Source organism: Heloderma suspectum, chromosome 2 (assembly GCF_057233095.1).
Source record: "Heloderma suspectum isolate Gila_16-S chromosome 2, 16-S_ref, whole genome shotgun sequence".
Taxonomy (NCBI): domain Eukaryota; kingdom Metazoa; phylum Chordata; class Lepidosauria; order Squamata; family Helodermatidae; genus Heloderma; species Heloderma suspectum.
In genome coordinates this window covers 251,115,825-251,139,163 of record NC_139459.1, presented here as the reverse complement: position 1 = coordinate 251,139,163, position 23,339 = coordinate 251,115,825, and the positions used below count along the sequence as shown (strand labels likewise).

Genomic DNA, 23,339 nt, shown 5'->3' with positions numbered 1-23,339 from the left:
TGGGGCTATCCTGTGGGGGAACACAGATGGGTTTTTAATTGCAAAACGGGGATCTGTGTGGGGAGAGGTGTCTTAGGAGAATAATGGAGATTTAATACGGGATATGACTGGGGATGGGGGTGCCTGAAAAGAGAATGGGGACTGGTGGAGGTTCCTGAGAGCAGTGTGAGTGTCTCGCATAGCAGGGCGGGGGTTTCCTGAGGGGAATAATAGGATTTAATAGGGGAATGAAGGGAAGAAGATAACGAGGATTGGCATTATAGGGTTCCTGAACGAAATTCGGGGGTATTTGAGCGGGGAGACTTTATGTCTTTATGAGGGGAATAATGAGTGCGTCATCAGGGTAGCGCTGGGAAATATGACAGGGGGCGAAGAGAATGGGGATTGGTGGAGGAGGGCGTTCCTGAGGGAAAGCGTGGCGGTCGCGGCGCGAAAACAGACTCACAGTTGGGCTCTTGAGCCGATGCAGTCCGCGGCGGATAGCGGAAGCAGAAGCGGGCAGTTGCGGGCGCGTGTAGTAAAAGCGCCATGGCGTCGCTTCTCGTCCTCCTCCTCCTCTTGCAAGTGCAGTCGGGTGATACTTGGGACGATGAAGGTAAGCAGCCAGGGGCGCGAGTGTTGTGCTGCGGACGTTTCCGAAAACAAGTAACCGAGAGTGTGGTTACGACGAGCGGCGAAGGCGTGATTTTGGATCCCGAGCTCATTGTGTAAGAGCACCGTGAGACTTGCTTCCGAGTAAACACGCATAGGCTTGCGCTGATAATACACAAAGGATAAAGTGAGCAATCAGTAATACTTTCTTAACAGTAATTGAAAAAGTAATTGAAATTTGATAATAAAAATCAAAATTGTGGCGCGTCCTCCTCCAGAAGGGTTAAAGCGCCCTTTAAAATGGTGCCATCAATTCAAAACACTCCCCTGCTGCCATTTTTGTGGGGTGGGGTGGGGTGGGGTGGGAGGGAAGCACGAGTCGCTATTTTTAAAAATTTCCGAAGGGGTAGTAGCCCCTGCGTGAGCTGGTAGCAGGAAAAACAACAGAGTCCTGTGGCACCTTAAACACTGGCAGTTTTATTTGCCCTTGGCATAAGCTTTCGTTGACAGTGCCCACATGCCTACACATATACCTACTTGGGTCTTGCAGAAAAGAAATAAGTGGGCAGTGTCCACGAAAGCTTATGCCAAAGTAATAATTAAAAAAATGTCAGTGTTTAAGGTGCCCCAAATATTTTTAAAAGTATATTTTCCCATTCCCCCTACCCATGCCCAATATATGAAAACGTGATATTTTATGTATATTGCTGAACAAACAGACCAAAACAAAATACCCAGCCAAGGAGAAGAGAGTTTTAACTTTTGACAGATGGCCTGAACTTTAAAATGTCAGGTCACACAATAGATACCAAACAGGAGTTAATTAACTCTGATCTTATTAACCTTTGATCCCATGATAATTTCTAAATGTCTGACATAATCAAAAGAGGACCAGAATAGTGCAGGGGTGGGGAACTTATTTTAGGTGGGGCACCAGTCAGTTTGAGGGTGGGCTGACTGAAGTGTGTTGTGGTTATTTTGTTTTATTTTGATGTGGGCAAGTTACCTTATATTAGGTCTCTTAATACAAACTGTTTAATGAATTGCTTAAATTATTTATTTATAAATTTCTGAGTCACCTTTCAGCCCAAATAGGCCTCCTAAGGTGACTTACAGTTAAAACTTGCAACAGTTTAAACATTTAATTAAGGGCGCAATACTATAGGGATGGCCATAAACCTCCAAACTTGGAGGCTTATGCCATTCCAGTGCAGACAGGAGAAGCAGCAGAGACAATCTTCGCTGTAGCACTCCTCCCGCTCTGCATTTTAGCTAGATGGGCGTATCTGGCTGTCTAGCTGAGGTGCTGGGGAGCAGGAGGGGCGAGGCTGGGGAAGCCTCTGGATACTGGGGTAAGCTGGGCTCCCCAGTCCACTCCCTGTCCATGAGAATGCCCCATTTACCTTCTGTCTGAGGTTGCTTTTGCAATCCTGGACAGGGAGCTGGTGTGGTTCTCTCTGCATTCGCTGCGAGGGGGAAGGGGTGGGAAGCTCGAACTCCTGGGTCTGAGATCCGAGCGGTGTATTCAGCCTTGGACCCCAGGAATCCAAACTATTCTATGGCCCCCCAAACTCTGTCTAGGGGCCATAGGATTGTTCTCTTCACTGCGCCAACAGTGAAAATTGAGAGCAGGAGAAAATCTTTAAAACTGAGTGCAGAGCTAAGAGATTTAAAATATATAAAAAAATATGCAGAACAAAAAGGTTTTAACAGCCTGCTTAAAACTGAACCAAGAAGTGGCTAGCCTACCTGCTTTTGGGAGAGAGTTTGGGTGCTATCACAGAGATGGCCCTATCTCATGTTCCCACCAACTTAACTTCTTTTCTTGGTAATGCAATGCAGAGAGACATCCAAAGATGATATTAAACTACAGGCAGCTTCATATGGGATGAGGCGGTCTTTCAGATAGCCTAGCCCCAAGCCATTGGGCTTTAGAGGTCAGCATCAGCACTGTGACTTGTGCCTGGAAACTGATTAGCAACTAGTGCAGTTGATACAAGACTGGTGTGATATGGACAACAAACACGCATCTGAAAGCAATGTGGCCATTGTATTTTGCAAAATGAGTATAATAATTCTGCATTTTGCAAAATGAGTATAATATGAGTATAATGTTACTGTTGGTACTGGATATTGGTAACTGATCTATTGGTATATGTTATGCTCAATTAAACTTTGATATGTTTTAAATGAATTGTAACTGAGTTGTTAATGTTATACTGTAATGTATTATAACTATAGTTATTGCATTTGTTTATTCTATGAATTGCTTTGAGCACAATGTATTTGGAAAATGTGATATACAAATAAATGGACTATACCCTGTAACAGCTTGGTGTAGGTCAGTGCTCTTCTGCATGCATCCTGCAAGTAGAAGGTGGGGTTGGCAACTGGGTTCTGTTATGCCCAGCAGGAGGCATGATCATTCCACATTCCACCACTATGCTTGAAGTGGACTGGATTCAATTCTTGGTATATAATATTTATCTATAATTTTATTTTAAAAAACCGCAACGTTGTTTGTATGCAAGGAAAAACTCATAAAATTATGAGGTTCCTGCAGAAGTGCTGGAACAAAAGGGAAAGTTTTTGTGGAGATGATATGATTGATGCAAATAGGCATATTTGCGTATTGGATTCTGAAATCGTCCATTTTATTTATTTAAAATTAGTTTTGGGTGACCTTTAAGTGTAAAAACCCCTCTTCCAAAGTTTCTGTCAGTTTTATTTTACTTTCAGCTCAGTACTATACATGTCTACTCAGAAGTGAGTTCAATGAGGCTTACCCATGGGTAAGTGGGTATAGGATTGCAGACTCCGTCTTGCAGCTGGTGGATGACTAGCCTTCATGTGGCCTAAGATTCCTTATCACTGTTCGCCACTTCTCTTTGCCAGAGATAAGTTGCTGTAGATGGTGTTTCTCTCTGTTTGGCTGTAAGGAAATAGCCCATTCAGTGACTTCTTTGTTCTCTCTGGTAAGGAAAAGCTGTGACTACTGTGACATTGAGTGGCCAGAAGCAGTTTTCAGTTTGCTAGGAACATGGGACAAGGCATGCATTAGAAGGCTCTCCAACTGAAGGTACCTGTACTGGCTGTTGGGATTTGGGCTATCTACAGATGCACAGAAGCTTCTGTACACGTGGAGCCTGCCTTATGAAGAGGATAACTAGCTTTTAGAGAACTCAAAACTAGACAGAGGCTATCAGTTAGTATAGAGGAGCTCTAGGTATAACATATCTGTGTCAGCATCTGTGGACTACAAAAGTTTTTTGTATAAATAATCCAACGGGACAGCTCCACCTCCATGAGTGTAACTGTGCTCATGGGAACGACCACTTGCAGAGTGAGGCATTTGTACTTCTAAAAATAATACTGGAAATGCTTGTTTCCAGGTTGGAATAGGTCAGCGGAGCTCCCTTCTCTTGGATTATTTTTAGAAACATGAAAGCCGTGTTGCATGAATGGTCACTCCCATGAACCCACAGGCACAATAGGATCCTACCCAGAACATTCTCATTATTGGGTATGGAATTGCAACCATAAGCTTTTATGCGGTCTTAGATTTTAGCTAATTTTAGTGAGTGGGAGTCAAAATGGCACCTAATTATTCAGGAATAGAGAGGTCCTATTGAGACCTTGTGAGCAGGAAAGGCCCTTCTGGATGTTTCAGGCAATTCTGGATATGAATGGGATTACATTGGGTACATGCATATTTCCTCTCCCTGGGTTGAATAGCTGGGGAGGAATTTTAATTGGGAGAACAAGATTAAAGTCAATAAAATTCTCTTTCTCTCTCCCTCTCTTCCTTAATGAAGTTTTCTTCTCTCTCTTCCCAGCTGCTATTGCAGCTTACTCATCACTGCAGAGATCAAGAGACATGTCACTGTCCTTCCTTGGACTCTGGTCTACAAGTTGCTTGAGGAGAATGATAGCTGGATACATGTCTCTTTGTCATTAGTATTGCAGCATTCTAACTACTACACATTCCAGAAGTCACTTCCTGTAACCATATCCAGCTCTCATTTTCCTCCAACAGATGTCTATGCCAGGATCTTTTATGGTTTTTACTTGTTACAAACTTTATTACATATACCCAAAGGCCACCACAATCCATTGCAGTTTTTAAAAATGTTAAGGACATTGAAGTTTCAAGATGAATAAGGGGGCGGGGGGATAAATTCTATTTAGTTAGAATATTATCATTTTACAGCTTTTTTTTTTTTTTTAATCTAAAGCCAGGTTCAAACTGAATTGTCCTCAAGCTCCCTGCTGGCGCTACTGGAATGGAAATTGTTACTGCCTAGAGACAGATCAGAAGAGGACTTGGACAGAAGCATTAAAGTTTTGCAGGAAATATAGATTTACAGAGTTGGTAACATTTGCTAGCATTGAAGAAAAAGTAAGTTGCATTGGTCTAACTTTTTATGTATACATAGAGGACACTTCCTTAAAACAGGTATTGCATTCACAGAATATGTTTTTAAAACCTTTTGGACATATTTTCCCCTTATTTGTCTGCTGATTGTTTTCTTCCTCATAACTCATTAAAACTATTAGCTAAAAACTGATTGCAGGAAATATTGCAGAGAACATTTAGCCCAAGTCTGGTAAAGCTATTGGCTATACAAATAGAATATTTTTTAAAAATCATGCACAGAGGGAAAATATTTCCAACAGTATAATAGTGGACAATATCTGATGGCTTAGTACTGGGAATGCAATACTAGAGCAGTTGAATTTACAAAAGAAGCAGAAATAAAAATGTTGCAATTCCTGTAGAGTGCTTACATTTTAAGCATAACTAAAATATTTACCACCTATTGCTTAACCCAGCTATAATTACACATCTTAAATGCCTAGGTGCCCCTTCTTTATCTTGGAGTTGAGGCTGTATATCAGAGTCTTGTGTATTTGCTAGTGCTGAAAATCCTTCCCCCAACCCAACTTCACTACACTGTTGCAGGGCATTTCTACACCAGCCTAAAATCCTTCATTTAAAACAGGGCTTTCTGCTTCCATTTTAAATGCAGGATCACAACTGACTCGCTTTACATGTGCTTCCTTTTCCCCTTCCCCTTTCCCCCTCTCCCCCCCTCCTTATCTAAGTCTTCCATTATCTTTCATTGATCTCACGCCTCTTCTTCCCGCTTTAGCTCATTTGACAGAGGAAACTGAAGCAGAACACAACGGGATAATTTGATAGCTCATTATCTGCGATCTATTTAAAAACGGAACAAAGGACATTTAGGGAGCAATTCTCTGGCCACTAGATGGTGTCTACAGGGCTATAGGATATGCTTTTTGGGGGGAACCGACCTCAGAGCCTGCGCTCCAAGGTCAGTTCCCAGAAATCTGACCTCCCCCCTCATCCATGCTGCCTCAGAGGCAGCGTGGAGAAGCCCCATCCTCCACACTTGGAAGACAAGCGTGGAGTGACTGAAAAGGGGCGTTCCGGGTGGGGGGGGCATTCTGAGGCAGGGAGAGCAGAGCTGCAGGTACGACACATTGGATGTGTCATATGGCAGCTTCCTCTTCTGGTCGGCCCCCCCACCGCTAGACAGCTGAAAACAGCTGTCTAGCGAAAAATAGCAAGGCAAGAGAGGCGCAGAGGGACCAATCCCCCTGTGCCTCTCCTGCCTTGCTTTGGATAGGTGGTCGCCTCCGAGGTTGGAGGCGGCTGCTTATCTCGTTAGGATTGCACCCTTAGTGCAGGAGGGTAATGGCAGGGTCACTGCGTCATGTAAAGAGCCCGCAAACTTCCGTGAAGGAGTAATCTCAATCTCACGATAAAAGCCTGGTGTGAAGGAGCCCACAGAGTGTGACACTGCGGGGCATTTCAGCAATGTAGGAGGCTCAAAAAGTATTTCCCACTTTCTTCTGGCTGCTGCAGGTTGCCATTTCTTCAATTCTTCTAGTTATTATATGGCATCATCATGGACCCTCCGAGGGCATGATTTTGAAAGCATGCTTAGTATTGAACTCTGATATAAATTCTGTTGCAGTAAACCATATGGTACTCTTGAGTTACATCAATGTAATCCCATAAAATATGAAATGGCTTGAATTTAACTCGGGGTAGAGTGTAACTATTTGTTTACACTAAATTTGTTCTCACTTGGAAACAGATGAGCAACCAGAATCTTCTGAACGTTTTCTCAGTTATCTCATATGACATAACAAATAATTTAACTTGTCAGAGCCAACAAAGGCATTATTTCTCAGGAATGTTGGGGACACTCGTGTCTTTGGAAATATCCAGCTACTATGCAAGTAGAATCAGCATTATTTGAGGGATTTACTATCTAAGGGACCTGGAGGAGATGAGCAGATAGAGTATTAGATATGTGAGGTCCAGATGAATAAATGTTTGTCTACTAATTCAGTGCCAAAGAATCTTAAACTGTATTTTTTTCTGCAGAACTGGATCTTAGATTTACCTTTGGACAATTTTTGGACTGGACTGAATAATTTGGAAGAAACTGACAGTTTTTCAGGATCAGAAGGCACACGAGCAAATATGAGGCTCCCTTGGTAAGGAGTGGACATGAAAACCACTCATATTGTTATATGAGTTCACTGAAGTATTATTTATTTTGGCATGAAATGCTTGTGTCAATTGGGGATGTCAGTCAATCTCAATGATTTAGTTTCTTATATCATCTTGTCCTCTGTTTGTCCTATGTGTTGGGATTCTCTATTACTGACTGTCAGGCTTTTGATGTAGAGAGCAATCGTATGGCCTCTAGACAGCTTCTGGGGGGGCATAGAATAGTTCAGATTCCTAGATCTGAGGCCAGAGAGCACTCCAACCTCAGACCCAGGAGTCTGAGCTCCCCTCCCCGCTCCCCCTCGCAGCGGTGATGGAGAGGACTGCACAAGTGCCTGACTAAGATTGCAAAAGCAATCTTGGAGGGAAGGTAAAGGGAGCATTTCTGGGGGAGGGGACTGGGGAGGCTGACTTACAAGGAATCCGGCATCCCCAGCCTCTTCCCTGCCCTCCCAACACTTCAGCTAGAAGGGCGAAAAAGTCTGTGTAGTTGAAATGCAGAACAGGAGGAGAGCGTAGGTGAAGATCACCTCCACCGCTCCTCCTGCTCTGCATTGGATGGCCAGAAGCCTCTGAGTTTGGAGGCTTTCGGTCTTCACCATAGGATTGCACCCTAAATCTGTGTTGCTGCATCCTGTAAACACTTATTTATCTGTCTTTGTGTTCTTCCCTGTTTTACTGGTCTATAATGGTATGATTTTACTGTGTTTATTGGTATTGTACCCTGCTTTGGGATATTTTATCATGAAAAGTGGTTAATACATTTTATAAATAAATGTTTGTAAACAACAAAGGAGAATCGAAAACAACTGTAAAAAACACTGAAGCACACAGGAAAAGGACAGCAGCTAGGATTAGTGTTGCCCATGTGTTGGTAGCAGGGAAATTAAGGGAAAAGTACATCCATAACAACAAGCCAAATAAAAGATTAAACATACCTATTACAATTAACATACAATCAAATATCCTATCTGAAATGAGCTACAAAAACACAAAGAAGTCTCAGGCTAATACATAATAAGTGATGTATTCATGACAAATCTAAAAAAATCTTCAGAAAATAGAAATAATACTTTAAAAAACAGTACTTAAATATAGCTGCTCCTAACAAATGTTCAGGATGTGAGGTGAAAAGGTTGGGCAGGCCAGAGGGAGGAAAATGGAGAGCTGAGAGAAGGAATTGGCTTATTGAAGCCCCTATTGTTTGAGGGTGTGCACCATGAAGTTTAAACATTTTCCTCCTTGTCTACAGTGGGAAATTTCAGGAGGAAATAAAGGAAAAAGGACTTCCTTTTTTCTGTACCCGAGCCCTTTATTTATTTATTTAATTTAATTTTACTTATTTATATCCTGAGTTTCAATTAAAAAAATCAAGGTGGCTTACAAAAGAAAACTAAATTTGATAATAATGAAAACACTTTAAAAAATCACATACAGAATAGATATAAAGACAGCAGCTTTAAAACAACAATATTTTCATCAAACTTTTAAAATAGAGAGGTAGTATAGGGATTGGGCCCAGCACCTCTGCAGATGCACCCCAAGAAGACATAGGGACCGATTCTGAGTCAGATGGGGAGGGGGAAGGTGTTCTTGAGACTCTCAAGGCTGCAGGAGCAAGAGATCTGTGAGAATAACAGTGACAGAAAGGAGGATGTCCAGCTGCAGCCTAATCATCTGGAAGATGCCCAGCCAGGGTCCTTTGAACTTGTGGGAATGCAGGATTCTAACGAGGAGGAAGGGCTGTGAATAAGGGACCCATGGGTTAGACATCAGATGAGAAGAGAGGAGTAATGCACAGTCATGAGTCATTCTAAGAGACTTGCAACTCTCTCTCATAGTGCTGTAGTGCTGTATCCCAGGATAGCTACCTGTACCTTATATAGTACTGTATTATGCAAAGCTGGCTAGTGAAGTAGGTCTCCTCCTAATTTGCTGGGTGTAGATTATGTCTGTAGCCTGAGGCAATGCTCATCTGTCTATAGTTTGCATAATAAAGGTGTTTGACTGGAAATAGGACTTGGTTGCTTGACTACAAAGGAAGCCAGGAACTTGGCATTCAACAGGTAACTTGGACTATTTTTTAATTGAATATTTCCCTGGGTTAACTTTTCATGCAGATTAATAGCAGCTGTATATTTTAGTTATATTTGCCTTGAATTAGATTTATATAATTGGTTGCTTTCTATATTGTAAATTGGTAGTAATGCAATATAGATTACATGTAGGAGTTTATTTCCTCTTTAATTATCTGTTAGTTTTAGGAAGAGACACACACGCACATGTATATACACATACACACACATTGTCATGGACCAGCAACTCCCTGTTCCATGAGTGGAAGCGAAAATGGGTCAAATGGTGTGATCCACTCCTTTTTGCCCTTCCTTTCCTTTAGCTTTTTCCAGGTAGAAATCTTTTATTTTTTCCCTCTGGCTAACTCCACCAAATCAGTCTGTGGGTTTCAGGTATCTATTTTAGGTAGTAATGGTCTTGGCTATTAGATGTGGGTTAGGTAACCCAAAAGGAAATGAACCACAAAGTTTTAAATAACAAAGTTTAAAAATTTTCTGAGGAAAACTGTTAATAGGAAAATGTTTAAAAAAATTGGATATGCATGCACACACAACCCCATATGAGCGATAGTGTAACAAAATAACCAGGGATGAACACATCCAGCTAATCTAATTAGGCTGTGTCCCTATGTTATCCAGGTCCCTTATCCAAGCAATATCTTTCTACCATAAGTCTTGCTATCTCTCAACCAGTTCACCAGCTCCAGCAGCTCTGATTCTTTCTGTTCTCTAGGACTCTGGGATGCTTACCTTCTCCCTTCTTCTTTCTCCGTCTCAGTCTCAAGGTTTTTAGGTCATATGTTCTTTCTATCTTAAAATTAGTTATTTCCCCTCCCCAACTCCAACCAATCTGGAGGATAGTTTCTTTTTCACCTTTGCTCTAAATTCCTTTTCCTAAGTGCTTCCTCTGACCTTCAGTTAAGCCTCCTGCAAACCATTTTTTCTTCCTCCTCTGCAGACATTCTGGCTCCATATCTAACTGAACTTTTGACTAGGGCTGTCTGCAACCCTTTAGCTTCCTGAGCAGACATCCTTGCTCCTATAATCCAATTAAACATTTGACTGATACTGACCAGTGCCCTCATGCACACGTGCACACACACAAGGTTTGAGGGGAAAAGATGGCTAGTTTTCTCTGGGTCACTTTGCATTTTCTGACCAGGCACTTGGAGAACCGGACATCAGACTCTTGATTACTAGGAAGAAAGAGAGTGAACTGGAATAAGAGGACAATATGACTGTTAAGGAAATATACAAGGCAGGAATTTATTAAAGCACATCAAAGCTGTGGGAGAGTCAGTTGAAACTGAGTCTCTCCAAATACAAAAAAGGATGCATTTATCCAGACTGTTAGTTGGAGAACAAAGAAAATACACTACACATGCTCAAGAGCTAATTTAGCTCAGCAACAGTCTTATCAGCACAGCTACATTCTTATCTTTAGGGATGAGCTACTTTGGTGGATAGGAATTTCCTGCTTATAGTGAGAAATTTACAATTCTTTCTCATGGTGAGACATATACACGTTCTCTCAATCCCATCAGGCACCTTGCCTGAACCAAACTACTTACAAGTCCTAGTCAGGCTTACCTTCATATGAGTGTATTCTTTGACATCAGCCTTCTGATGCAGAGCTTATTTTTGCAGTCATGTTTATGCTGTTATTGTAGTAATGGCTCCAGAGTTTTCTCTTTCTCTTGTTTTACTGTAATCCAATTGGAAAGGCTTCGGCTATCACACCCAATCCGGCCAAATACTGTGTATTGTGTGAAAGTATCCAAACATAGGTTGGTTGCTCTGGATTGTAATGCAAAGGCCCATTGGATCTGCAAGCGAATTTCACGTGAGTAAGTTTCTATACTTGCTATTCATCCATTCATGCCTACATTAGGATGAATGACATTTTCAGAGGCAAAGATTATTTACCAAAGTGATACAGAATACTGTAGATGCCTAAACTACAAAAGGCATCTGGTTACGAGCAGGAGGTATGTGGTCAGGAGCAGGGGTGCTATTGTACTCATGTCCTACTTGTGGGTTTCCCACAGGCAGCTGGTTGGCCACTGTGTGAACAGAATGTTGGACTAGATAGACCTCTGGTCTGATCTAGCATGGCTCTTCTTATGTTAGGCAAACTTAACCTTTTCTCTCTGCTACCTGCACTGTCCATTTCCCGTTTAAAAGCATGAATTATATTTTACTGGATTGGCAGCGCGGTGTGCTGCATATGGTTTTGGACTTGGAATGAAGAGACCTGGAGTTCAAATCCCCACTCATCCATAAAACTCATTTGCTGGGCTTGGGCAAGTAACCACCTGTTGTTGCAAACTACTTGTTCTGATAAAAGTGGGGTGATGTCATTTATGCTACATTGCATTCCTTAGAGGAAGGATAAGATGCAAATGTGATTTAAAAAATAGTGGGATGACCAATCCCAGGTCGCTGTGGAGTTGAATGGGCTTTTATGGAGACTCGGCCCATCCAAGAATTCAGCATTTATTTAGAATTATGCAGGGCAAAACTCAGCCTTCAGCATCCATTGCAAAAGAGAGCTCATTTATGATTAGATGGTATAAAATTAACATTACAGTATTAATTCAGTTTGGAAATGTCAAAATGAAACTGGAAAGTTTTTATCAAATATGGTAGGATAATTGCAAAAAATATTGTGGAAGTATATGAAATAGGTTGCAAAATACAGTCAGGGCCAGAAATATTGGAACAAGGATAACTGTTTCGGCAGTTGGCCTCTGTAGATCACCATATTGAAGTTGAAAGGAAAGACACCCAGATGGGAGCAAAGTCAGGACTTTCAGCTGTAATTCAGGAGGTATGACAAAAGTGAGGCACTAACCATTCAGGAAGTACAACCAGTGGCATACACACACACCCATCGTTGGTGGCTCATAAGTAATGGAACAAATGGCTGACAAGCAGCTGCATGGCCAGGTGTGGCCTGTTTCCTGGATACCCCATGACCAATCAAGCAGATAAAAGGCCTGGAGATGGTTCTGAGTGTTACATTTGCATTTGGTAGCTGTTCACTGGAACTCCCAACATGAGGTCCAAAGAGGTGTCCATGCGAGTGAAGGAGGCCATCATTAGGCTGAGGAAACAAAATAAACCCATCAGAGAGATAGCAAAAACAGTGGGAGTGGCCAATACAACAGTTTGGAACATCCTGAAAAAGAAAGAATTAACTGGCAAGCTCAGCAACAGCAAAAGGCCTGGCAGACCACGGAAGACAACTAAAGTGGATGACTGCTCATGGTGAAGAGGAACCCTTTCACAACATCTAGCCAGGTCAAGAACGCTCTTGCAGAGGTAGGCATGTCATTATCAACATCTACAGTCAAGAGACGGCTTTATGAATGTAAATACAGAGGCTTCACAACAAGATGCAAACCACTGGTAACACTCAAGAACAGACAGACCAGATTAGCCTTTGCCAGCAAACCTGCCTAAAAAAGCCTGCCCAGTTCTGGAATAAGATTCTTTGGACTGATGAAACCAAGATTAACTTGTACCACAATGATGGGAAGAGAAAAGTATGGAGAAGGAAAGGAACAGCTCATGATCCAAAGCATACCACATCATCTGTCAAACATGGTGGAGGCAGTGTTATGGCATGGGCATGTATGGCTGCCAATGGAACCGGGTCACTGGTGTTTATTGATGACCTGACTGCTGATCAAAGCAGCAGGATGAATTCTGAAGTGTATAGGGCTATACTTTCTGCTCAGATTCAGCCGAATGCTGCCAAACTGACAGGACGCCGCTTCATATTGCAGATGGATAATGACCCAAAACATACAGCAAAAGCTACCCAAGAGTTTCTCCAGGCAAAGAGGTGGGATTTTCTTCGATGTCCAAGTCAGTCACCTGATCTCAACCCAATAGAGCATGCTTTTCACTTACTGAAGACAAGACTGAGGGCAGAAAGACCCACAAACAAGCAGCAGCTGAAGGCAGCTGCAGTGAAGGCCTAGCAAAGCATCTTGAGGGAGGAAACTCAGCATTTGGTCATGTCCATGGGTTCCAGACTTCAGGCAGTCATTGACTGCAAAGGATTTTCATCCAGGTATTAAAGGCGATCCTTAAGTTTGAAATGATGTTGGCTTGTTCCATTACTTATGAACCACCAACGATGGAGCGGGGGTTTATGCCACTGGCTGTACTTCCTGAATGGTTAGTGCCTCACTTTTGTCAAACCCCTTGAATTACAGCTGGAAGTCCTGACTTTGCTCTCATCTGGTTGTGTTTCCTTTCAACTTCAATGTGGTGGTGTATGGAGGCCAACTGCCAAAACAGTTATCCTTTTTCCAATATTTCTGGCCCTGACTGTATATTAGATTAATATGTAAGTTCGGTACTTTTTATTTTTCTCATAATGTACACTAGTTACAGACAAGGCACCAGTATTGTATATGGTAACAACAGATAGAGTTTTTCCTGCTAAACAGTTAACATTGATGACAGCAAAGGATACTGAAAGAATGGTTAGTGAAAATGTGGGATAATGAACTAATCAAAATTGATTTGTTTTGTAGACAAAAAGTAAGTACTTGGAAATACGGTGTTTTATTAATTTTTGTTTAGGCATGAATGAAATATTGGCAATTGTTTTACTATACACAATAATGGTTATGTATAAGATAATCGTATATGATATATCTTACAGGATTTTTTGAATATGTTTTTCTTTACAAATGTAGTTTTAAAATGAACATATTTGCAGTATACTACATTGATATTATCTTGTTAAGGTATAACGTATGTGACTTAGCCAGCCACTTAGTTATCTCTGTCTAGGAGGCTTTCTCCCAGCCACCTGTGGTGGAATATGATGATACATTCCAAATGCAGATTATTATATTGCGTGATTAGATTACACAGAATAGATTTTGGGCAGGGAGTAAGAATATATGATATTTGGGCCCCTTTCAGTTCTTTGATTCTTATGGTTTTGCCTATATATTTTGAGAAATGTATTGTTGGGCCTGGTGAAGAGATGTGGGAGTTAATAATTGTTGTGAGAAGGAATGCTGATTAACTATTGTGTTCCTTCTTGCTGTTTTTACTTCTGACCAGTTAATTTCACTGAGAAAAATCTACAGTGTTGCATGCTTTTGGGGTTTTGACGTAGGAGACATGCAATACACCCTAGCTGGCATTTGTTTGGCACTAAGAAAATAGATTCACAATGCACATTTCTCTGTGTGCTTTGTATTTATTGGGAATTGATTCTAGTGCAGGTGTGGCAACTTATGTATAGCTCATTTCAGTTTGTTGCATTATTGTGTGGATACTTTTCCTATTATAGTTGTTGACCGGTATCAAGAACACAAAGGAAAGGTGCTTCTATCGCCACCAGGCTCTACACCCCAAGTACATTCAGATCTGGTTTCTGCAAAAGCAGCATGCTTGGAGCTTAGAGAGCAGTGTACAGGGATCACTGTCTGGCATAATTCCTATGCACTTGCCAGAGGAACTGTACTGATAAAAAGTGAGGAGAGCCACTCTGCAGCTTATGTCAAATCAGGTAGACTGAGCATTCTAACTATTCTCTAGATTCCATCTTACAGTATCATATTCGTGCATTATGTGATACAACAGAAAAACTGATGTTGGGCTTTTCTACATGATTCTTTTAACCTTCCACTTTACTGAGGCTTCTGCTTCCAGATTATTTGTGGGATTAAGTTCACCTCCTTTACACATTTTTCTGGGTTTTTTCTTTCTCTGCCTTTCTGTATATTCCATTACACAACTACTAGGAGGCGCTGTGGTATCATGAATTGAGCAGGGTTTCATGCCACCATTCAAAGAAATACCAGACTTTCCTTGTTAGAAAAAAAAATGCCATAATTGTTGCAAAGCACGGGAGAGGCCGTGGAGGATGATGTGTAAAGTACCCACAAACTACTATGAGTGACAAATCACAAGCACATAATAAATGCCTCATGTAGAAAGGCTCATTATTTGAAGTGATGAGCATTTTAAGATGTAATGAGGATGTGAATGCTCTGTATCCTAAATGAAAAAGGGATCAGATTCTTTGCTACCCCCTCCCCCCAATTACAAAACTAAAATTTTGCATTTGAAGCAAATATCAATTTGTTCAGATGATTTACATGGTTTATTCTAATTTCAAGACCTGAAGCGGTGAAAAAAAGAGATTGATAGTGCTTGGTGTGGGGACAGAGGAAGCCAATAACTTAAATATTTGGCAACAAGAAGAAGGAGGAACTATAAAAGACAAATACATCTTGCTATTAACCTGTTCAACCCTCGCATAGTTTATAAATGCATACTGCTACACATGTTCATCACTGCTAGTAGGCAGGGTCACTCTGTCTTTTTTCTAAAGATACAATATCTCCTGTCTGGTGGAGAAAACATTACCCACTTTAGGTGCTGCTTTCTAAAACAAAAAGACTGCCAAAGACGCTCTCTTTTTCCAGATACAGGTGGGGCACAATCCCCTTAGCCAGTTATTTTAGGCTTAGATAGTTGCCATGGCAGTTAAGAGACCATTTTCACTCCACCTAATCCTCAGGTAGGGGGCAAACTACTTATTAAGCTATGTTACAGACTTAGGAAAAGTACATCTTGTCCCTCCCCACAAACAACAAAGATGGCACCACTGCTGCTTGTACCATAGAATCCCACAAGGTGTATGTGTGTGTGGAAGCAGGCTCCAGAAATATCACTGGAGGACATGGGCCACAACCCACATTGCCAGGTCTCAGTGGGGACATAAAAATAAACTCCACTGAGGTGGAGCTGCCTTCAGGAGAGACCACCTCAAAGCACATTAGAAGACAGGGTGATGGATGGACACAGATGGAAATGGGGTTCCAGGCAGAACTTTCTCATATTGATCGAGCATTCATCTGGGTGACCAGAAGTGGGCTTGAGGGCTGTGCAGTTCTACCGTAGGGCCAGAATTTCCAGATTGCCTTCTACCCAGAAAGAATGGGACTTGTCAGGATAGAAGGTAGGACATAAGAACCCACCCAATGCTGGTTTTTCTCACCCTTTCCCTGACTTGAATAGTGCACATTCTGCAACCTACTCCATAGAAGAGAGTGGCTAAGGCCAAGAAGGTATTACCCAACAACTCCTATGCTGTCAAACAGGTCTCTTCCCCCTATACAAATTATGGATCCTGCTTCACTTCTCTTTGAATGTCTTTAAATGGGTGCTGTAGGAAAAATGGGAACAACCCCCATAGTTTAAGAACCCACATAGTGTAAAGGAACATTAAAATTGCCTTGCTTGATCAGTCTAAAATGCATCTAGTCCAGTGTTTTATTTCCCTAGTGGCCAGCCAGATGCCTCTGGTGCTCACAAACAGAGCATATAGTTGACAGCCTTCCCCTGTACTTTTCTTCCAGCATCTGATATCCAAAGGTGTACTGCCTGTGGACATGGAAGTTCTATTTAGTTATGCCTTATAGCCATTCATAGACCTACCCTCCATAAATTTGTCCATTCAGTTCCATTTTGTTTAAAATGGGATTATCAACAACTGGCTTCACAAGGAGTTTGTTTGGATGAATGGACAAACTATGAAGCAATTGATAGGAATTATTAGTAGTGAACATTAATGGTGTCTTACTTTTTTTTCATAGATTGTTCCTTAGGTTACTTTGGAAGAAACTGCTCCTCTTTTTGCAGTAGATGCTATGGTGATGAACTGTGCAATCCTTACACAGGAGTTTGTGATAATTTCCATTCATGCAGAGCACAGGACTCTCCTGCTGTTTGTGAACAAGGTACCTTAACAAGGACAGAGCTTCTGGAGGCTGGGACAAGGGACAAAAAGGAACTCTTTCTGTAATGTAAAACTAAATGTGGACAATATGTGTTACTTTCAGTAGCACTAACAGCAGTAAGTATATAGCATTTTCCTAAGTGCTGGCTGCACATCACAAGTACAGGGGCCTTAGCAAGTACAGGAGCTGTGGAAGAGAGGCTCAGTCTTGTCTTACTTGCACAGAGGTTTGGGTAAGATAAAATACAGTGGAAGAGATTTTTGCCATCTTCCTTACCCAAACCTCTGTGCAACTGAGAAAAATTCCCACCCATCTTCAAAACTTTCTGTGCTTGTAAAAGAGTATGAGGGAGAGATGAAGTATTTTCTCTCTTGAGACCTCCATGCAAGTAAAAGAAGACTCGGTCTCTCACTTGAGCTTTCTGAGAAGTATAGAATGGTTGGAAGGAAGATGGAGTTTTCGCTCACAATGAATTTTGGAGAAAGGAAAAAAAACCCAGCAGGAGAAACTCCTGATGGTTCTTCCTACAAATTGCAGTGTAAAGGGAGTCTTTTGGAGGCTGCTGAAAGTCCTCCTTGCCAGAAAGCCAAGGTCCCTAACAAGTGGAATTTCGATTGCCCATCACAGGGGCGTTGCTTTGCAAAAAATGAAAATTGATCTGATTCTGCCATCACATCAGATTCTTTTTCGCACAGCATTTTAACAAAGGCACATAAGGTTCTGGTGAGCACTGGTGACCAGTAAGTGGGGGGGGGATGAACTGAAAACTGTGACAATGTATGCAGGCACAGTGGTCTGAGCAAAGTCCCAAAGTAAAAAATGGAAGAATGGTGAGTTGGTAATTCACCTATCTTTCTTTGCAAATAAGTTCAGGTAATTTGGAACCCCAAATTTCAGGGGAAGTTGAATGGGTAGAATTTCTTAAGCACCCCTGGCCTGGGGTGAACAATTTGGTTTTGTCACAATACAACCATGTTATAGCTGTGTTTTTTGGTGGTCTGCATTGTGGTCCATGCCTGTGACAAATCTAAAAACTGATATGCACATTTAAAGCATAGATTTAAAACAGGTTTACTAAGTGAAAGCTCATATGACTTGACCTTAACTTAAAAATGTTTTGATATAATAATTTTTTTAAAAAACAAACAAAAACAAAACACAACAACAACATAAACACACAATACACATACACTAAAATATCTCTTGAGATTGTAAGATATCTACCTTTGGCTCCCCTTACACAACAAATGCTCATTATTATTCTCTAGTTCTTATCTTAGTTGTATATCATACATTGAGTTCACAGACTTTATCTCATTTCTTTCCTAATTATAACAACAACAACAACATAAAGAGAATTAACCATCTCAAAGTTCAAAATCCACATACATAGATATCATTTTTCTCTATTTCTTGTACAAATTCTATAAAAGGTTTCCAATCTAACATAAATTTAGTTGTTGATCCTTCTTTAATTATAACAGTACATTTTGCCATCTCTGCCAGCTCCACCATTTTCATGATCCACTAACTCACAGTTGGTATTGTTTCATTCTTCCATTGTTGTGCATACAATAACCTTGCAGCCGTTGTCATGTAGAGAAAGAGGGTTCCCCCCTTCTTTTTTACATGTTTATCTGTTAGTTCCAATAAAAAAGTTTCTGGCTTTAATTCTACAGTAGTCTTTAATATTCTTTGAGCTAAAGACTGTATTAGTTTCCAAAATGTTTTAGCTTTTTTACAAGGCCACCATAAATGATAAAATGTTCTGTCTTGATCTTCACATTTCCAACATCTTCCAGAAACACCTTTATACATTTTGGACAATTTAAACGGTGACATATACCATCTATACATCATCTTATAACAGTTCTCTTTAAGACTTGTACATAAAGTAAATTTTAAATCTTTTCCCCATGCATTTTCCCACAAAATGTTTTGACTATATCGTATAAACTTGAATGCTAACTATTCATTTTACTTGTGTTTTGGTTTAGCTCTGGGCAGTGTGTGGTGCCCACGATTTTCTGGTTGGAAATATTGGGGAAACAACTGCTACTACTTCAGTGCTGAGGCTGAAGCCAATTGGACAGATGCTCGGAAACAGTGCAGGAGATTCAGAAATACAGACCTCCTATGGATTGAGAGCAAAAGTGAAATGGTATTGATTCACTTTTGTGGAGAAAAGCAAATAATGGGGATTTAGGATTGGGGATAGACTTTACATGGCCCTATGTTACTGTTTTCATTGAAAATTGCTTTGAAATATCTGCTGTAAAAGGAAAGTATGTAAATTAATAATTGTGGTAAGTATCTGTTTAAAACGGAATGTTAAGACTAGCATTAGTCATCAGCTGGATGGCTTCTGAATATCTTCACTTGTCACTACAACAACCCAGTGAATTCTGAGCTTCTACAACACCTTCTAGAACTAACACCAAAAAAAGATGTCCTCTTCATCATAGGGGATTGGAATGCTAAAGTAGGAAGTCAAGAAATCACCGGGATAACAGGCAGGCATAGCCTTGGTATACAAAATGAAGCAGGACAAAAGCTAATAGAGTTTTGCCAAGAGAACACGCTGATCATAGCAAACACTCTTTTCCAACAGCACAAAAGGTGACTCTACACATGGACATCACCAGATGGTCAATATCGAAATCAGATTGATTATGTCCTTTGCAGTCAAAGATGGAGAAGCTCTATACAGTCAGTCAAAACAAGACCTGGAGCTGACTGTGGCTCAGATCATGAGCTTCTTGTTGCAATTGAAGAACGTCGGGAAAACCACTAAACCATTCAGGTATGACTTAAATCATATCCCTTATGAATATACAGTGGAGGTGAGGAATAGATTTCAGGGATTAGACCTGATAGAGTGCCTGAGGAACTATGGACGGAGGTCCATAAGATTGTTCAGGAGGCAGCAACTCAATCCATCCCAAAGAAAAAGAAATGCAAGAAAGCCAAGTGGCTGTCTGATGAGGCTTTACAAGTAGCTGAGGAAAGAAGGGAAGCGAAAAGCAAGGGAGAAAGGGGAAGGTCTATCCAACTGAATGCAGAGTTCCAGAGAATAGCAAGGAGAGACAAGAAGGCCTTCTTAAATGAACAATGCAAAGAAATCGAGGAAAACAAGAGAATGGGAAAGACTAGAGATCTCTTCAAGAAAATCGGAGATCTCAAGGGATCGTTTTGTGCAAAGACGGGCATGATAAAGGACAAAGAAGGCAGGGACCTAACAGAAGCAGATGAGATTAAGAAGAGGTGGCAAGAATACACAGAAGAACTATACAGGAAAGATCTGAATGTCCCTGATAGCCATGATAGTGCGGTCACTGAACTTGAGGTGGACATCCTCGAGAGTGAAGTCAAGTGGGCCTTAGGAAGCATTAGTAACAACAAAGCTAGCGGAGATGACAGTATTCCAGCTGAGCTATTTAAAATTCTAAAAGTTGATGCTATTAAAGTGCTGCATTCAATATGCCAACAAATTTGGAACACTCAACAATGGCCGCAAGACTGGAAAAGGTCAGTTTACATTCCAATTCCAAAGAAGGGCAACGCCAAAGAGTGTTCAAACTACCACACAATTGCGCTCATTTCACATGCCAGCAAGGTGATGCTCAAAATCCTACAAGCTAGGCTTCAGCAGTATGCGAACCAAGAGCTACCGGAGTACAAGCTGGGTTTTGAAGAGGCAGAGGAAGTAGAGATCAAATTGCCAAATTTCGCTGCATCATGGAGAAAGCAAGAGAATTCCAGAAAAATGTCTATTTCTGCTTCATTGACTACGCTAAAGCCTTTGATTGTGTGGATCACAACAAACTGTGGCAAATTCTTAAAGTGATGGGAGTACCAGACCACCTTACCTGTCTCCTGAGAAACCGGTACGAGGGTCAAGAAGCAACAGTAAGAACCAGACATGGAACAACTGAGTGGTTCAAAATTGGGAAAGGAATATGACAAGGCTGCATATTGTCACCCCGCTTATTTAACTTATATGCAGAGTACATCATGAGAAATGCCGGGTTGGATGAATCAGAGGTCGGAATTAAGATTGCCGGGAGAATTATCAACAACCTCCGATATGCAGACGATACCACCCTAATGGCAGAAAGCGAAGAGGATCTCAAGAGCCTCTTGTTGTGGGTGAAAGAGGAGAGTGCAAAAGCTGGTTTGAAACTCAACATTAAAAAAACGAAGATCATGGCATCTGGCCCCATCACTTCCTGGCATATAGAAGGGGATGAAATGGAAGCAGTGACAGATTTTACTTTCTTGGGCTCCAAGATCACCGCAGATGGTGACTGTAGCCATGAAATTAAAAGACGCTTGCTCCTTGGGAGGAAAGCTATGGCAAATCTAGACAGCATAGTAAGAAGCAGAGACATCACCTTGCCGACAAAGGTCCGTCTAATCTAAGCTATGGTTTTCCCAGTAGTAATGTATGGCTGTGAGAGCTGGACTATAGGGAAGGCTGAGCGCTGAAGAATTGATGCTTTCAAACTGTGATGCTGGAGAAGACTCTTACGAGTCCCCTGGACTGCAAGGAGGTCCAATCAGTCCATCCTAAAGGAAATCAACCCTGAGTGCTCTTTGGAAGGACAGATACTGAAGCTGAAGCTCAAATATTTTGGCCACCTAATGTAAAGAGAAAACTCTCTGGAAAAGACCCTGACGCTGGGAAAGACTGAAGGTAAAAGGAGAAGGGGACGACAGAGGATGAGATGGCTAGATAGCATCACCGATGCAATGAATATGAACTTGAGCACACTCCGGTAGAGAGCGGCGGACAGGAAGGCCTGGCGTGCTATGGTCCATGGGGTCATGAAGAGTCGGACACGACTGAACAACAACAAAAAGGAATATGAGTCTGAGCAGTTTGCTTCTGTAGCAGCTTCAGAAGACACAGCCCCACTGGGTGAAGTCCTTGGGCCCTCTGACTCTTTTCCCCAACTGTATTCAAGTTAAATGAAGGGACTTGCCTCATTAGGTTTCCCTGGCTAAAGGTCAGCATCTTTAATTCTGTTGGCTGGATCTGACAGCACTGGTAGTGTTCATTCAGGCTAGTTCTGCTTGTGTCAGAGGTGCTGTGGATGTCTTGGACAGCCTGCTGGAGATCTTTCTTTTCCATCTTGGATCATTCTTGCTTTCATGTGTTTCTTTCCACCCCAGTTCAGATTTGCCTTGGCTTTTATGAGGTGTTATGTGCTTTGGGATGGTTGATTTTCAGCACCAACAGCACAAAGCAGAGAGACCATCCTATACTGTGGCTTCTGAGAGGGAGAAGCTCCATTAATTAGGTGCCTCCTATTGTAACAATTTCCAGAGGAGCAGCCGTGTTAGTCTGTTGCAGAAACTAAAACCAAGGAGTCATATTAATGAGCCCTGTTAGGTGAACATAGGAATTTATCGAATAACCCAAAATGTTTGGAGCTTTTCAGGGTGTCTCATTTCAAATTACAGAGTGTTTTATTTATAAATATAGTCATTACAAGAATTTGTCTTTCTGGTTACTATTGCTGGTTTACTATATAAAGGTCTATATGAGATGAATAATTCAAAAGGAGTAATTTAAACCATCTGTAATGTATGTTGGAGGTGGGAAAAGTGTATTTTTTCAAGATTATAGTTGTATAGCTCCAACAGTGAGTTCTTTGTGAGTTATGGGCATGATAGGGCTTGACTTGGTTTATAATTAGGCTTGAAATAAACTAAGCAATTTTCTGTGGTTAGCAGGGATAGCTCAGTTTGCTGAACTCACTTACAAATTGGATATAGATTTTGCCCATTGCAAATTGAATAAAGCATTGTATGATTTGAATGGAATTTTTCATTTAAGATCAACTTTATATAGCTCTGAGGAAGTTGGAGTACTTTTTAAAACTAATGTTTGCATCTATTTGATCTGTGTTGTGGTGGATGCTGCCCTCTTGTGTTAGGAACTCGTGAGTGAGGCCAGCAAATTTGGAATTGGGGGAGTTCAGAATCCCACCCCCACAGTTTGGCAATCCCATCCTCATTATGAACCAAGCCCCAAATCCCTCTGAATTTGGGCATGGTCTGTAATGCATTCGCTACCAGCCAGTTTTCTCTGCCAGTGCCCATTCATCTGAGCAAATGTATCCTTTTGAAGGGAAGACAGCAGCAGGGAGTGCTACGGGTGACAATAAAGCTTTGTAAGCCTCAGCCAGAAAGTCTGGGCACTGCTGGGCATGTTTCTGAATTGCCCTTCCATTGAACAAGGAGGCATTAGATACTACAACTGACATGCACCACGCAGGAAAGGATGCTCCTGAGCATGTCCAGGAGCATTCAGACCTTAAGGATGAGGACTAGGTCTCT

General features: G+C 41.4%; 2 protein-coding genes across 2 annotated transcripts in view; one reads left to right on the top strand and one right to left on the bottom strand.

Moving 5' to 3' along the window:
- PPP2R2B (protein phosphatase 2 regulatory subunit Bbeta) overlaps positions 1-662 on the bottom strand; it is a 390,243-nt gene extending 389,581 nt beyond the window's left edge. The window contains exon 1 of the mRNA XM_084838723.1: positions 446-662. The gene's annotated coding sequence lies outside the window, so the exon portion shown is untranslated. The remainder of the gene's footprint in view (positions 1-445) is intronic.
- LOC146354382 (uncharacterized) overlaps positions 416-23,339 on the top strand; it is a 185,137-nt gene continuing 162,213 nt past the window's right edge. The window contains exons 1-6 of the mRNA XM_084838718.1: positions 416-595; positions 4,827-4,990; positions 7,010-7,122; positions 10,938-11,056; positions 16,851-16,994; positions 18,992-19,155. Coding sequence (XP_084694844.1) covers positions 529-595; positions 4,827-4,990; positions 7,010-7,122; positions 10,938-11,056; positions 16,851-16,994; positions 18,992-19,155 — 771 coding nt within the window. The 5' untranslated portion in view covers positions 416-528. The remainder of the gene's footprint in view (positions 596-4,826; positions 4,991-7,009; positions 7,123-10,937; positions 11,057-16,850; positions 16,995-18,991; positions 19,156-23,339) is intronic.